Source organism: Opisthocomus hoazin, chromosome 6 (genome assembly GCF_030867145.1).
Source record: "Opisthocomus hoazin isolate bOpiHoa1 chromosome 6, bOpiHoa1.hap1, whole genome shotgun sequence".
NCBI lineage: Eukaryota > Metazoa > Chordata > Aves > Opisthocomiformes > Opisthocomidae > Opisthocomus > Opisthocomus hoazin.
The window spans coordinates 73,791,356-73,808,786 of NC_134419.1; the positions used below are offsets into that span (position 1 = coordinate 73,791,356).

The 17,431-nt window shown below is 41.8% G+C and overlaps 1 protein-coding gene and 1 non-coding gene across 2 annotated transcripts in view; both read right to left on the reverse strand.

Annotated features, from left to right (window-relative positions):
• Positions 1 to 15,609, reverse strand: part of EIF3A (eukaryotic translation initiation factor 3 subunit A) — a 34,395-nt gene extending 18,786 nt beyond the window's left edge. Inside the window, exons 1-11 of the mRNA XM_075423823.1 lie at positions 15,473 to 15,609; positions 11,541 to 11,731; positions 11,202 to 11,338; positions 9,563 to 9,726; positions 8,080 to 8,279; positions 6,863 to 7,071; positions 5,691 to 5,862; positions 4,264 to 4,368; positions 3,368 to 3,466; positions 2,568 to 2,684; positions 1,354 to 1,539 (exon numbers count right to left, since the gene is read on the reverse strand). Coding sequence (XP_075279938.1) covers positions 1,354 to 1,539; positions 2,568 to 2,684; positions 3,368 to 3,466; positions 4,264 to 4,368; positions 5,691 to 5,862; positions 6,863 to 7,071; positions 8,080 to 8,279; positions 9,563 to 9,726; positions 11,202 to 11,338; positions 11,541 to 11,731; positions 15,473 to 15,521 — 1,629 coding nt within the window. The 5' untranslated portion in view covers positions 15,522 to 15,609. The remainder of the gene's footprint in view (positions 1 to 1,353; positions 1,540 to 2,567; positions 2,685 to 3,367; positions 3,467 to 4,263; positions 4,369 to 5,690; positions 5,863 to 6,862; positions 7,072 to 8,079; positions 8,280 to 9,562; positions 9,727 to 11,201; positions 11,339 to 11,540; positions 11,732 to 15,472) is intronic.
• On the reverse strand, positions 2,882 to 3,014 carry LOC142361826 (small nucleolar RNA SNORA19). Its single transcript, XR_012764444.1, has one exon. It is a non-coding gene; the product is annotated as a small nucleolar RNA SNORA19 (small nucleolar RNA).
• Positions 15,610 to 17,431: the final 1,822 nt, after the last annotated feature.

The window sequence follows — 17,431 nt, forward strand, 5'->3', positions numbered from 1 at the left end:
CATGTGTTTATATTTTAAGAGCATTACTTAATATTTCAACATGGATAAACAATGTAACACAGACATCTTGCTATCAGCCTTTTTTCCATATGGAAAAATTATTTTATATGTTCGCTACAGAATCTTTCTTACATAAACATAAAGCAAAAATTTCCACTGCTCTTTTAAGAGAAGTGAAGGTTTAACTTGCTACAACCAAAGCATGCTGGAAATCTGAGTGTCTTTTACACCTTGCTCCAAAGGGCTCTGGAGAACCTGAAATGTGAGCTCATTGGTGAGTCCGACCTTGAAGCCAACAGCCCCAGTGAGGAGGACAGGGAGTGAGAAGGACAGGTCAGTTCTTGAGCTGTGCCATCTTTTGTTCATGTGTTTGGATTCCACTATGAAGTTACATTCCAGGTTCTTCACAACAGCAGTTTCTCCAGGAAGACTAAAGAAAGCAGGCTCTTGGATTTTCAAAAATGCATGCAAAATTTTAAAGAAATCCTAGCTCTCTAGGCCCATCTACAGGCAAGTTATTATTTGGTATATCCTAAACCTGATAAATGCAAGACTGGCAGTTTTACCTCAGGCCTCTCGTGTACATTTTGACATGATTTTAGTTATGACCAAACACTAACTAGTTGGATGCACTAAGAATGATTTATTCTTCTTCACAAGCACAAACAGCTGACTACCACCAGCCTGAAAAAAAAAAAATGAAAAGGTACATCTAATCTGAGAAAACACATTCATTAAAATTAAGCTTTAGTATAAAGTGTTGAGTTATTAGCTTACATTTCTACTTAATCCACAAGTATATAAATGCAGCCTATCATTACTCTCAAATTATATCAGAGGTCGTTACCACAATATTCTGAAAAACAGAGCAACACATTTCTGAAAATACACAAATGCACACAAGCACCAATATCAAATCCTTGCAATCTCATGTTAAATTTATCATTAGATAGCTCATTGCCTTTCCTACGTCAAAGAAAGGCGTAATAATCAAGTATGACCTCACAACTTCAAAATAAGCTTGTCTTGCTAAACCAGAAAATTTAGATCTATTAGAACAGGTGAGTATGTAACAGACGCAGAAGGCTACTTCGTCATTCATAAGTACAGTAACGCTGCACTACATCTGTATACATGAACACCTCAAGGATCAGTTCTCTGTTCTGAAGGGAGGGGGCAGCAGTAACAATACTGATTATCAAGGCACTGAAAACAAATTACTGGAACAAGTCGTTGATCAGACAAGCAAAAACCACCAAAAGGCTGCATAAGAGCAACAGATAAGCATCACACAACGCACTTTGGGGAATGTCAGAATTTGTCAACATTTTCAGAAGACTTGAAATGACTCACCAGTAAGTGAGGAGGCTTAATGACTGCAAGAGCCTTAGCCAGAGCTGAGGACATAGCAGTCAGTTGATTTCTGATTTGCTCCGAAGGCATGCTTTGTAGTTGAGGGCCTAGTGGAGCATCTTCTCTAGTACTGTAATTCAAATCTGAGCCAAAACTCAGTGTTCGTGTAGTATGATCAAGTCGAACCTTTGCAAGAAAAAAAAACAACCAAACAAGGTTTGTATTATTCATTACTTTTGAATAATTTCTCTGTTGCGCTGCCTACGACCAATGAGTCAACAGAAGCTCTAAGCAGAAATTACTTTCTAAAAAAAGTTATAGCTATACCAGACTATAAGAAATGCTGAATTAGTAGAATAAAAATCGCACTGTGAATAAAACTTTAATTTCCATGGCTTATTAAAAAAAAAAAAAAAAATCATCACAGGAGGAGGCTGAACTTTCAATGGTTCTATGAAATGAGTACTGCAAGACAAATAATTCTTGCCTCTTCCTCCGCATTAGTAATACGCGAAACAAGAATCTTGACTTTAATGCAGACAATTTCAACACATCTAAAATATAAGCTAAAGTTGTGTATTAATCTAAACACATTACAAACCTTTATCTAAAAACCTAAATGGATAATTACTGAGCAACCTCAACTAAAAACTACTTGCATCGCATCACCAGCTTTAATATTTCATTACAGGCTGTCATTTATTCTATACAGATAATTTTACCAACAACGCAATCTTCAAGAGCAGCTGAAACATCTCAGACATCGGTGTGCATCTCATACATTGGCGCCCATCTCAGACATTGGCATTTTACTTCAATCACTTGGTTTGACAAAACCCAACATCAGCGACTGCTAGCTCTTCAGCCTTGCACAACTAATTCAGCATACTCAGAATTTTTTTGTTTGTTAGACTTGCTTCAGGATATTCTGGACTAAATGACTGGGGCTCACAGGGCAAGTTTCAGTGAACTTTATTTCAAATTTTGCTTCTACTGGACTTGCATTAATGGTTGTTGACCTAAATCAAAAATACACACCAGAATGCAAATAACCATCAGTTCTTAATAGATTGTCACATGCATCATTTACTCTAGTTTACCTCTATCTATCAGAAACATCTTCCTCGTGTTCAATGTACACCAGTTAGTTTTCATGGAGTGTAATACACACGAATCCATACCTCACTTCACAGAAGTCCTTTTACAGCACTTACTTGTAAGTCACAATGTCTGGCTGCATCGACGATATTACGTTCCAGCTGGAAAGCATCAACAAAAGGAACCAGGGTAGCCAGACGAGAAAATTCAATGCTTTGATAAATCTGGGCCACCTGTATGTGAACAGAAACATTACTTATTTTCTCTCATTAAAAGAGATCAGAAATAAAAGTTGTTGTACGGGCTCTAAAGCTAACTTTGTAAATCATCAATAAATAAATGTATACATATGAATACAATTACAAGTGCTCTTTCAGGATTTTATTTCTGTCCTGTATTCAAACTTAACCTAAGATTAAATGAATGGCTTCTTTGTATGAAGGAGACTGGCAGCAGTAACTACGTACAGCTATGCTGCTAATTAGCCTTCAACTATTTCTTTAGCACATCAGAAATAACACTGCTCATCACTTGTAACGAAAGCAGGTCAATGAAATGTGCCTTTTATGAAACACCTAAACACAAAAAAACCCAAAACATCCCACCCAAACCTTACTCCAAAAAAAGTTTAATTACCTTAAACAAGACACCACAGATTCGTAATGAAGAAAATCTAGGCAAGAGATTATGCTGCTGTACGCAGCCACTATTAAGTATAGCTACTATGGCTGTACCTAAACAATACACAAACCTGAAGATAAATGTTATCTACTGGAAAAACGTATTGCAAAATCATAATGGTCTTCTATTTGATGGAAAAAAACCCACCTCAGCATGGAAGCTTCCAACTTTACGTTCTTCCAAAGCATTATCTAACTTGTGTATACTTATGAATATACATTTTCTTTATTCATACCTGCTGCAGAAGGCGAAGAATGGTATTGTTTTGCAGGTGAGGAACATACAGCTGCAGTTCAGGTTCTTTTTCAGCTTGGTCTTTCACCCAATTCAGAACCTATCAGAAATCTGAAAAGTTACTCCATCTGCACCAGCCCTTAAAAACTTCAACAGTGAAGTACAAAGCATGGTTCTTAAATACCTCTGTTTTACAGCTCATGAAACAACAGCACTTCCGCCCAGATACTACACTGTTTTACTGACGTGTATCTTTTGATAATTTATTTATAATGGATAGTGTAACATTTTTTGTATGAAGGCGACTGACAGTACTGGCAACATTTACCACACTGCTAATTTACCTTCAAGTTCTTTTTAGCACCTCAAGTATCTTTGTTCCCACTATCAAAGAAAAAGAAGATGATGTGCTTCATCAATCACAGAATTTACATAACCTAATCAACAGCTCTCACATTATTTTATCTCCCAATACTTTATATTTTAATAGCAAAAAGTCATTGGCATATTTTTCCACTTCCCACACAACCCACTTGCATGCACATGCACGTGTGCACACAGTTTTCTTATTTCTGCATCTTGAAACAGAATTTAACTCAGTATCATCTCCACCAGCAAGACCTTCTGATACGTTCCCAAAACTCTGCACCTTTACAGGGGCCCTCTGAATAGCACCCTAGAGACCTGAAGGAATTTTCATTCTATTTCAATTATCCGGTGCACTAGGTATATCAGATGTTACATACATGCCATTTTAATGGAGTTTGACCAACTAAAGCCTACCATTGAAAATCCTGGCAATAGAAGAAGCTAGCTGGTATTTACCACAAACCAATATTCAAATGACTCACTACTAGTCAAGGCCAATTACTACATACACAGAGCTACAAAACTTACCTTGCTGACACGGCTACATAACTTCAGCGGGTGAAAGTCTACTTCAAGCCAATTGTAAAGTTCTTTCACTTCTGGAACAACATACTGCACTACGTTGAACCTTACCTACAGTCAACAAAAAACCCCAAATATCTCAAAATAAATATAATATTAATAAATAGTTATGCTTTAAGAATTTCATATTCAAGAAGTTAAATAGGCACCACATGTCCCTTTTAATACAGGAGGCTACTTATTACAGCGTTCTTAACTGCTGTGACAATAACTCTATGCTACACCACTTCACTGTATTTAGAAATGGAAAGGTAGACAAAAAAACATACAAACAAGATAAATATTTAGACTGCAGTACCATCCTCAACTTATGAGCCATTTCTAAGACACAAGTCCTACTGCACAACGTAGGCCCACACCCAAACTAAGACCACACATCTCCGTTCATAAGTAAACTTCTGCAGCTTTAAATTCTGGGTTTAAGGCAAACAGCAGAGGTACTAGAAGAAGAATTAACACAAATTGTAAGACAAAAATTGAATGTAAGTTTTAGGCACGCAGCAAATGACCGCAAGAAGTTCAAACATCCTCTGAAAATATGTAACTGTGATTGAATGCCTAATTTGTTTATGAATACCTGGCAAGGTCTGAAGATAGATAAATGTAGCCTCCCTTCAAACTAAACACAAGGAAGTTTTCATAATCATTCAGGTCCTCACAGTCCTGTGCTTATCCAAAATACATTTAAAACAGAAAAATAAACACTTGGTTCAGTTAATCACACACTTTAGAGTAGGGGAAAAACCCCAAAGTTCTAGCTCACAAGCCTTTTCAAGATCCCTGAAGAGTTTCAAAATGGCATCTGTTGCTTAGGTGACAAAGAACAATACTGAGTCTGACTCTTTAGTGCACACCAGCACTCGAGCCTCCCATTATGGCTGCTGTTTCCTAACAGTCCTTCTTGCAAATCTGAAATTTTAACGCTTTACTGTAAGTTATACAATTAACCATATAGCTGGTTTAACTTATAAACTGCTGTCCCATAACTATAATTGGTTTGGGTCCAAATTCTTTTCAGTGGTGCCCAGCGACAGGACAAGAGGTAATGGGCACAAACTGAAGCAGAGGAAGTTCCAGCTGAACATGAGGAAGAACTTCTTCACTCTGAGGGTGACGGAGCACTGGAACAGGCTGCCCAGGGAGGTTCTGGAGTCTCCTTCTCTGGAGATATTCCAGACCCGCCTGGACAAGGTCCTTTGCGGCCTGCTGTAGGTGACCCTGCTTTGGCGGGAGGGTTGGACTAGATGACCCACAGATCCCTTCCAACCCCTAACATTCTGTGATTCTGTGAACTAAGCATAGTGCTCTAGAAGAAACAGTCCAAAAAGAGGACTCAGTGATTAAAAGCTGATCATCTGAATGCCAGTACGTACCATATCATTAATGAGACTGCCACGTGTAGGTGGGGCCTGAAGACCCAGCAGGGTTGCCAGACGTCGCTGCTTCTCAACAATGATGCCATCCATGTCCAGAAGGCGAGCAATGTCAGTTCTCTCGGGAGTTATAGGAATTGACAGAGTGGCCAAAAGGACTCGGGTAGACATCCTGTTGACAAAGTATAACCGCAAAAGATGAACTGCAAGAGCACACTAATTAATTCTTTTTCATTTACGTGCCAATTCAAAAGTAGGAACGAGTTGCATTCATGATGCAAAACTGTGTAGGAATACCAGAAATTACAGAAAAAACGCCAACTACACAATAAGAGCACAGAATGCATTTTTCTTCAGTAACCAGGGGAAAGATTTTGATAACGTCTTTTCATTACTTACGTATGTGTGTATATACAGAAATGATAAAGAAATTTAAGCCACCTCTGAAAATATCAAAATACTATAAAATAACGGAAACAGCAGAAAGCAGCACCTTTAAAAACTTTTTAGCTGCAAATCCATACCAGTCATTTTGATTGCACTGAGTTTTGAAATTTACTGTGGAAGCCAGACGTACCTTTTGATGTAACAATACAAATGACATTAAACATTTAAATTCAGACCTTAGTATCCAGATGAGAAGGAATATAAGAATTTCCACAGAGTATTTATTGCTACCAGATTCTGATTCTGTAAAGGCCTGAACATGAACTTCAGAGGTTAATGCAGTCAACGACTCTGTATGCCTCAAAAGCCTTGCCAGTAATCATACTTGTTACCAAAAAATTAAAGGCCATTTGACTATACAGACTTTTATATATTAAGGAAAAGTCTATACTAATTATAAAGAAATCATGTGAAGTAAATATCGTCACTCAGAAGAGAAAAAGACAGCAAACACAGATGCTTATTAACTTGCTTAGCTTCCCAGTCAGTAACAGAGAAGGAAGCGTAACTAAGGTGATCCTGATGTTTACATCATTTATACTGCAGCTTTTTAGAATACCCTTCCTGCTCTAGGTTTCTTTTGAGGCAATCAGTACCGGCCACTTTCAGCAGAGCTTCCCATAGCCATACATATCATCTGCTTCATTTAGGGTACAATTCAGCTTATTTTTGAACGTACGGGGTTAAAAACAGAATCTAAGATCACATTAAATATCTTTCCCCACCTCTGCATCTCCTCTTGCGTGAGATTCTTTCGCATTTCTCTTGATAGGTGATAAAGTCGGTGAAGTGTGGATGCATGAAAAAGAGCATTTCCTGATTTCCAAAAGACAGTTGAAACTTTGTGATAGTAATTTGCCATCAGTTGTGGTTTGGGTGGCTTCTTAGACAGTGCAAATAGCCCATGAATATCCTCCACTGCTTTGAAAGCTTCCTAAAAAATCCAAATACACTACTTTTAGGAAGTTTTTTGCAACACCCAAAAAAGGGGAAAAATATACATTTCCTACAGGTTGTAAGACTTAATTTAATACCACTGAAAGCTGTGATCTTCAGTTTTGCCAGCTATGTGAAATGAAATACTTCACTCCTGAGAAAGACATGATTTGTACATACAGCAAATCCATTAACTACCTGCTTTTGGTAGTTAACGATCAGGTTATGTAATTTTTTGAAAACTGGTTTCTTTCAGATTTTCAAGCTACAAACCATGGTGGGGGGGGAACAGAGTAACAAATATCCTACAATTTTACTATTATACCAATTCTACTATTTACTGGTTTTACCACTTTTCGTAAAAATAATCTAGATGATTAGAAATGGGTATAGTTTCCCTAAAAATACATGTAATATTGGAAATGCCTTACATGTAATTACTTACGTACCTAAAATGAAAACAACACAACAGAGAACATTCTGCCAATGCTACTCTGGAAAACCAAAAAAGACAACCCTGGCTTTTTAAGGAATTTGACATTAGAAAGGTTGGAAAAGCAAAGCACCTCTTTGACAAATCTGCTTCGATAGTGCCCTCACTGGCTAGACACTGACATAATCCAAGCAGCGACGTCGGCAGCTCAGCCCAATAGCAGCCTTCAACATCTACCAACCACTTCCCAGGGATCCAGCTCATGAGAACGCAGGATGGCAGAGGTGAAGGTGTCATCATCAACTGCTCATTTTCACAACTCGAAACGACTTCAGTCACTTTAACTAGTAGCAGCAGAAGTTGGTTTGAAATGCTATGTGAAAACAGCAATCCCAGGAACATCAGACTAAGTAGTCAACGTGCGTGTAGCACCGCATTGTAGATATTAAACTTTATTCTTTAGCTATTATCCTGTCTTTACCTTGGAGTAGATACCATGAAACACGATCTGCATGGAACAGATTCTGGCAAGACATTAGACTACAGCGTGATTACAGAAGCCCTGCTGTGTACCTGCCACAGCTCCATGCTAATAGCACTGTCCAGCTGCACAAGCCTGGTCTCCAGGTGCATTGACTGACTCTCGGGATTGTTGAGGTTGATTGCTGTGCTTTGGTTATGATGACGCTGGATCTGCCCCAAATGCATTCGCAGGTTATCACAGAGTTTACGGAACTCAGCTTTACGTGTGTACTGCAGGCAGAACTTAAAAGCTGCAAAAATGAACAACGTAAATTAAAAATGCGCACTAATGGTGACTTCACAGTAGTTCTAAATAGGATTCAAATATGTAAATCAGTACACTTAAAGAATCGTCATTTACAGTCCAAAGACATCAAACAAGAGGCAATCTAACTGTCATGCATAATGAATAAGTGACAATGCAGAGCACTTCCATCTTGACCTCAAAAAATTAAGACGCTTCTACATAATTAAGCTTGAGGAGCAAATGGGGTAGGTACTTTGACTCTGTTTAAAAATGTTCTAATTTAAGCAGTGATTCTAGCTTTTATTTTGAACTAAGCACAAATAATTCTGTGGATGGCATGAATTCAGGTTTTGGCTTTGTAAAATGGGGGAAGCAATTCTGAAGTCATCTAAATATGGTAAAGCTAAATGAAGCTTTCACATGACTAGAAATGACACAGAAAAAAAGTTGTCTTTCATCGCGTAGTTTCTCTCAAAAATCTGTTTTTGCTTTGCTACTGTCATTCTGAAAATTCTGAATTATCTCTACCAGAAACAAGCAAAAAAGCAAGTCACGACACTGTAACACAAAGACTTTGGTACACTAAAGCACCTAAAACTTGACAGTCATCTCTCCTAATGTACTTGCACAATTTGGATCCAGAGTTAAAAATCTAACAGACTCTTTTTTTAAAAAATACAGAGCCCTAAGTTATACATACAAAGGAAAACATTTTTATGCCCATCTTCAACCCTCAAAAAAAGATTAATATGTAAATATTCATTCTTATAAATTCAATTTTGCCAGTAGGAATCACACTAGATGTTTTCCTATTACCTTCCACATAATATTTTGCTAAGTTACATCTGTGTCAAAATTGATAGCCATCAGAATTTTACAGTACCCTTTTGTGTACACTAGTTTTTGAAGTCAGCCAACTCAAAATACGTTAACGGAAGATGTATTTGCCATTCTGATTAACAAAGTGAAAACACAACTAATTTAGATCAGTAAGTTAGAAAACATAGACACACAGCATCAGTAATTCTCATATTCTCAGTATGTCCAGGAAAAAAAAAAACTTTTTCCTTGCAGGTTCTATTACAAGAAAAGATCAGTGTTCAGAAACCTCAGTAATTTTAAGGAACCTCTGCAATTTTAAGACTAGTACACATGCACATACATAGGCCTAAGAGATTAACGTATTTCCAACTCTGAAGCAATATCGACGTAGAAATAACCTTTAATTTTCTAGTTTTACAGGATGCAATAGAGAAGTTCTAGATCTTATTACACTTTTCAACTTACCTTGCTGTGCAATATCATGGTACAGGCGTTCCACTCGAGAATTATTTCGGAGAAGATCCAAACACTGTCTATACGATTCCCACAGAAATTTAACCCAGGGTGTCAAAAGCAGTCGGTCAGTACGATCCTGAGTGTCTTCTCCACTTACAGCACTCAAAAGAACACTACAGTCGGGGACGGGGAAGGAGGGTAAGGAAAAAGTGTTTTATTCCCCACAATTCTCACCAATTTTTCTTATCAAGATCTAAGATGACACTGGATGAATCTAACAGCTAATTGCTGCTGAACAGTCTATTGCTTATTTTCAAATTGGTCCCTCAGACTCTTTTCCTTTAAAGGATGTAGATAACTTTTCTTGCTGTTCAGTTTCAAACTTCGGCCCCTCCATACATGACTGACGTGTACAAGCTCCAGAGGTAAGAGACATCACTCTCCCTCTTCTATCAGGGAGCTGCACAGTCCACATCTGTTGGTTTCAAATATCTAGAACTTGCCTCTTTCTTTTATTCCAGAATCAACATTCTTACAAAAATCAGTATCAAAGTATTGCTTTGATTTTCAGACCACACCTAAGATGGCTAATCTCAACTCACCTCCTCAGAATTTTACCACCATTTTTCCTAAAAATCTCCACTTACAGCTGAAGGTCCTTTTGTTATTTCTTTAGATATCTTCTGCAAGTTTTGACTTACGGAATTACAATTTGGTTTGACTGGTAGAAACTTTATTTTATTCCCTACACTTTCTGATTTTTTTAAGGGATATGGGCAGATGGCCTCTTCCAAACTCAGCTGGAGTGGTTTAAAACATTTCTTCACCCTTAGCTTGTCACCCGTCTTCCACAGATGTCACCACATCTGTACTATCAGAGTTAATGTGAGCACTCCCTAAATCAATGGATTCTTCTGAAGAACATAGTTATGCAGTTGGAGCTAACCTCACTTTCCCGAAGCGGATCAGGAGGTTCTCCCACAAAACGTTCTGACAACAAAACAGGGACTTCTCGCAGAGCTGGAGAGTGGTTTCATCCTAACCTGGCACTACTTGTTTAGGCAAGGTCTAAGTGAAGGTCTATACACAACCCAAAGCAGATATATTTTCTGAACCTTTTTTCCATTCCTTATACGTTCTCATTATCCAATTAATTATAACACTCTCAATTCATTTTTATGCACTTTCTTCTATTATCGTATCAGTTACCCAGCAAGTAAAAAATAACATTACCTTTTGTTTGTATGTGGTCAGAAAGACTGGAAGTTATCACATACAGGAATTAAATTTGCCTTATGAAATTAACAGTATTTGTACATCAACTTATAATGCCCAGCTTTCAATAATAAACTCTCCAATACCACTACAGATGCAGATCCAAGCAGACCTTAGAAAGCAGTGACCCAACTCCCAGAATCGCTTCTACTGTATCTACGTTTTCTGTTCTTTACTACTTCCCTACTTTACTCTTCTTTACTTGGACTTAGGATTTTGTTCAGTGCAAAATTCCTTTTTTTTTGGCCTACCTTTAGAACCTCTACACCACCACTAGTATTCCATTTCAAATCCACCATCTTTAGTTCTCTAAATTGCCAATATTCTTCATGAAAACAAGGATACTTTGCAATTTTAAAGACAGGCTGCCCACCTTTCTGGAGTCTGAATGTTATCTAAGTCTTCTATGTCCAATACCATCTGCTGGGATTCTTCCTTAGCTGCTTCTGTTTTTTCTTCAGCTAATTTTAAATAGGCTCGAACAACATCTTCCAAAGATTTGATGTTCACCTACATTAAAGGCAGAAAATGGGAAGATGCTTCCACTCATAACAGGTGGCAAATACTTAAAACATTCATGCTACACAACTAGAACATCTAAAAAGGCACATTCATTCTAACTCAAGATCAATCAGTTACTTTTAGATCGTATCAGCTGACATACCATGCTTGCTACAAATAAAAAAAAAAAAAAATAATTCAAAAGTCATACCTGCTGGCAAATGTTCTTGTACTGGTAGAGTCCTTCTTTTGCCAGATGACTCTTGCGGAGATCCACACAGAGTTCCAGGTACTTCAGCATAATTGGCTCGTGGATTTTCTGCCATGTTCGGTGTTTTTTACTTTTCATAACATCATAGAGAACATCAAGGGCAGGCTGCTTTTTGCCAACCTCAAGGAATTCTGAAAGTAAAATCCAATTAGTCAAAGACTTGCAACCAGAAGACACATGTTTTTATGCTTAACACTGTAAACTTTTAGAATTTAATCAACTCTAACCAACATCCATTGATGGTTTGATTTAGCTGGCCATATCAAAAATGCTGGCAGATGCAATTGTAGTGACAGTCTTTCAATGACACAACTGGAAAATTAATGCAGACCTCTCCATTAACATGAAAATTTCAGGATGGCAGAGATGTCTCTCCCTCCATCAAAGCATGACTGGGTACTTCACAAATATTAATAATACACACACATCGAGTTTTAAAGATAGTTTCATCAAGAAGGACAACAAATACACAACACGAGGCTTGTAGTACAGCGCCTACCAATGTCATTCAACAAGATGCAAACCATCCAGCGAATCTGACTTTTAAAAAAAGTCCTGCCCTCAAGCCAAGAAACAAAGACAGAAATTTCATTCAGAAAAGTTGTTTGGATTTTTTTTTTTAATTCAGAGTAGTCTAGAGATTCAGTTATACTAAAAGCTGCTACACTCCAACTGAAAGGTCAGACATTTTTTGAACCAGCCTTGCTGCTGAAACCAGTGCCACATTTATTCACTCCTTAAGTAGCTACTGCTACTAACAGGATCTCCCAGCATCACAGCAACTCCCACCTACGATATAGCACATGTTCACTCAGTATAAAATACAGCAAACCCTTCACGAGCAAATACCACCGCAGCACAGCCAGCTACCAGCATCCACACAGGCCCTACACTAAACGCACTCTTAACTGCAGAAAAGCAAGCCAAAAGAACATTGAGAATAGGGAGTAAATAGGTTTAAAAGATAAAGAGAAGTAGAGTACAGACAAAAGGAAATATGTGTATTCCTAAAGGTGAGGGGTGGAGTCAGTACTTTCCATGAAGGACTTTGGAAATCACTACATTCCTAAATAAAGGCAGAAAGGATTAAAGCAGCGGGCTACCTCAAGATGCGCAGACATTAGACAGAGCTTCTAAGTTTTAGAATCTTAGAATCTAAGTTAAATATGACTAAACCATGTATTTAGAAAGCAGCAGGACTTTAATTTAAGGACCATCATAGCATGTATTTAGGGCTTAGTTTATGTAAATAATCAGCTTGTGTAAGAGCAACAAGTTACTTGACAGAAAAAACATACTGTTACACTTTAAGATCATTAATGTTACAATGTGACAGTATTCAGCAGTATTTTTTTTTAGTCACAGAGGGAATTTTAATAAAACTATCCTTCGTCCCATAATTTACACTGTTATTTCAGTGCTGCTTTTGAGGCAATTACTGCTCAGCTTTACAATTTTTTATTTATGAAAATAAACGTGCAAGGCAAGTTTAATCTTGCAACAATGCCAGGCCATTTCAACCACAACTCTCAGTGGTCAATAACCAACTGGACAAAGCAAAAAATTAATTCAGATTGTTCTGAAACTTTTAATTAACTCTGGTTAAGCAAGTTCTTACCAGCAAGTCAAATAATTAAGGCTAATTTAACAGACACTGTAGTAAAAGCACACACAAAGTGAACCCGAAGAGTCAAATACAGCACACACCACCACGCCTTGCAGTAGAAACTGTAAGTTACGGAAACAAAGATTTGTAAAAGACAAAATCTAAAGCCTTAGCCCCTGAATAGCTGTCAGAACTACATTTTTTTCTATTCTTTTCTGTTATACCACTTAATCTGCCAAAAGGTATTCAAAACAGCAACTGAAGCTCAGAGAGGACACGAACTGGCTGGTACACATTGACAACTCATCTACTGCTAACCCAAACTCCTGCACTAAGCTAGGTTTTCGATCTGAGAAAACGTACGTCATTACGGAAGGTGACAAAGCTGTCATGCTATCTTCCCTACCTGTAACAGAGAGCAAATTCAGTATCTGCAACAACAAAATGCTCCCAAAAGTTACATACATCCTTGACTACAAAGCAATGTCGCTTATTAACAATAGCTAAGGGTTGGCTTTGACCTACATTTACCATTTGTAAGGAAAACCAGCCTTTTTTACATATCTGTACATATCTACAATCATTCAAGCTCTTCTTATTACCAAACATCATCTATGTATGTAGACGTCACTTGAGCACCTGAAGCATAAAGTCCTCTTAAATGCTCACGTAAGCCTTACATATAAAACGCAAACACCAACACTCTGGAAACTGCACTGAATGTCCCAATTTGAAACGTCAGCTTAATATTAAACCACTTCCTGGGATGTACAAGGCATACCTGCCTTGGGTACGTCTTCTCACCCTCCACTGTACTTGGACACATCGAGACTGAGCCCCTGCAGTCTGCAAGACTTGACACTGCTTGTCATGGTTCTATTCAGTCATCCGAGATCGAGGATTAGTAGCATTTGTCTAGCGAATGCTCCCTTCACATCAACTCTACGCCTTCAGTTCACTAGAACTGAGTAGAGCTGCAGCAGTGCAAGAGACGTGAATTTAAAGCTGCTCTGCAATACCAGAAAAGCCATGATAAAATGTCAGATTTAAACAGTCAATATTGCAGCAATGCAACTTGCTCATCAAGTAAGTACAACTTCCTCTACCCAAGAATTCTGAAGTTTAATTAAAGTTTATATACTATGGTTAGGCACCTTTTCCAGTAAAAGGACTGCTAAAATACAACTCCATCTTTGGAATTTGACTGAAGCTGATTTTATCTTTCATCTTTGTATCTTTGTCTTTGATCTTTGTGGGAACGACTTTCACAATGAATTTTAGATTAGAAATCTTGAGGATGTGCAGTACTTAATTAAACATTTTCTTGTTAAACTACTTTAATCGTGTATAGCCCCCAGACTACGCAGCTTCTTCAGCTGTCATTTCAAGACCTGTACATCATCTGTGATTTTTGGATGTCTTTAAGTGTCATCCGGCAATCAGCCGTGACAATGAAGATCCAAATGGTCTTGCTAAGTGCTTAAAATAGGGTACTGTAAAAAAAGCAGTGCCAAAGCCATATATTTAGCCTGAAAGCAGACAGCTGACACATATAACCAGTCCGGCTTTATACAAGGCAGTCAGCAGGAGACAGCTACAGTGCAGTGCTCCTTGGCTTCTCTGCCGGGGGCAAACTTACGCATCAGCCTGTGCGACATCTCAGAAGTTTAATCATTTGCATTCTGACCAGAGTCACGCCAAGGACAGGACTACTGAATACGCAGCCCACACTGAAAAACAGGGCCCGACATCAGGCCGGTTTTGGGTGCGAGATCGGGGCCCGGACACCTCAGGCCGAGCCCCCGGCCAGCGGGGAGACCCTTCCCGGCGACGGCCGGGCCGGAGGGGCGGCGGGGCTCGGGCCGCGCAGCCCTCGGCAGAGCAGGCCGTCACCAACCCCCCCCTTCGCCCAGAGCCTGCCCGCCGGCGGGCGGCCGGGGGCCCCGCCGAGAAGAGGGAGGCGGAGCCGGCCCCGCTCCCCACGGCCGCCCGGGCCTCGTCTCCGCCATGCGGCGCGGCCGACGCCGGCAGGCCCCGGCCATTTCCTCGCGGCGAGGCGGCGCCGCGCCCCGCTCCCGGGCGGCCGCTCCTCAGCGCCAGGGAGGCGCCGGCCGAGGCCCCGCGCCGCGCCGGGCCGAGGGGCCGGCGGAGGGGCCCGAGGGGCGGGCAGGGCCCGGCCCGGGAGGGGAGGGGAGCGAGGAGGAGCGGGGAGCGGGCGGCGGAACCGGCGGTGGGTGGGGGACGGAGGGGGGCGGCCCGCACTGACCGTTCGCCCGCTTCAGGGCATTCTCGGGCCGCTGGAAGTACACCGGCATGATGGCGGCGGCCTCTCCTCACAGGGCGGCGGCGGCTGCTCGCTCCGTGCTCCAGCCAGGCAGCCTGCGAGGCCGGAAAGGGCGGGCCGGTCCCTCACCCGCGCGCGCGCGCTGACGTCGCCGGAAGCGGAAGCTCCTCGCGGCGCCGTGAGGGAGCGGCCGTCTCCGCGGGCTGGTCCCCGGTGCCGGTGGCCGAGGGACGTGCCGCGCTGTGCCGGGGCTGCCGGCGGGGCTCGGGGAGTTGGCGAGGGGAGGGGGTTGCAGCGCAGCAGCCCGGTTCGGTGTCCCGCAGGGGCAGGGCCCGTCGCCGGCCCCCCGTGGCCGTAGTGCGGGGCAGTGACACTGCGGTCACAGCTGGCGCCAGCGCCTGTGGACATTCCTGCTGGCGTACGAGAGACAGCGGGAGGCGTGCAGCAGCGTGTGCATCGCGCACAGCAGCACTGTAAGGGCAGGAGCGAAGGCGCAGGACAGCGACGGCGGGACCGACGGGTGTACTGGGACGAGCAGAGGGCAGAGCAGCGCGTCTCCGTGTGCTTGCCAGGCTTTGAGCAGAAGCGGGCAGCTCCACAGCCAGATCATCATCGCGATGGCCCCGCGTCACTCTCTGCGCACCTGGGTGCCTCACGCTGCCTTCTTAAATATGTCCAAGTACGATTTTTCAAAAAATGCTTAGGTAGGTGGGGATGAGGTCTGTTGATGAGGACTAAAGAGAGCCTGTTCTTGTCTTTTGAATTTCTGGTCTGGCACACTTCTGTGTACTTGTTGCTTCTTTTTTTTTGCATACTGTTCGCATTAACCATCCTGCGTGGCCACCAGGAAGCTTCATAACCATTACACTGGTTATACTGCTGGTCGACAGCCGGCTGAACATGAGCCAGCAGTGTGCCCAGGTGGCCAAGAAGGCCACCAGCATCCTGGCTTGTATCAGGAATGGTGTGGCCAGCAGGAGCAGAGCAGTGATCGTGCCCCTGTACTCGGCACTGGTGAGACCCCACCTGGAGTACTGTATTCAGTTCTGGGCCCCTCGCTACAAGAAGAACATTGAGGGGCTGGAGCGTGTCCAGAGAAGGGCAACGAGGATGGTGAGGGGTCTAGAGAACAAGTCTGACGAGGAGCAACTGAAGGAACTGGGGCTGTTTAGTCTGGAGAAAAGGAGGCTGAGGGAGGACCTTACCACTCTCTACAACTGCCTGAAAGGAGGTTGACGTGAGGTGGGTGTTGGTCTCTTCTCCCAAGTAGCAAGTGATAGCATGACTATAGAATGGTAAGGGTTGGAAGGGACCTCTGTGAGTCACCCAGTCCAACCCCCTGCCGAAGCAGGGTCACCCAGAGCAGGCTGCACAGGACCGCATCCAGGCAGGTCTTGAATATCTCCAGAGAAGGAGACTCCACAGCCTCCCTGGGCAGCCTGTTCCAGGGCTCCGTCACCCTCAGAGGGAAGAAGTTCTTCCTCATGTTCAGCTGGAACTTCCTCTGCTTCAGTTTGTGCCCATTTCCCCTTGTCCTGTCGCTGGGCACCCTGAAAAGAGTCTGGCCCCATCCTCCTGACACCTACCCTTAAGATATTTATAAGCATTTATTAGATTCCCTCTCAGCCTTCTCTTCTTCAGGCTGAACAAGCCCAGCTCCTTCAGCCTCTCCTCGTAGGAGAGATGCTCCAGTCCCCTCATCATCCTTGTAGCCCTCCTCTGGACTCTCTCCTGTAACTCCTCATCTTTCTTGAACTGGGGAGCCCAGAACTGGACACAGTACTCCTGATGGGGCCTCACTAGAGCAGTGTAGAGGGGAAGGAGAACCTCCCTCGACCTGCTGGCCACACTCCTCTTGATGCATCCCAGGATCCCATTGGCCTTCTTGACAACCAGGGCACACTGCTGGCTCATGGTTAACCTGTCGTCCACCAGCACTCC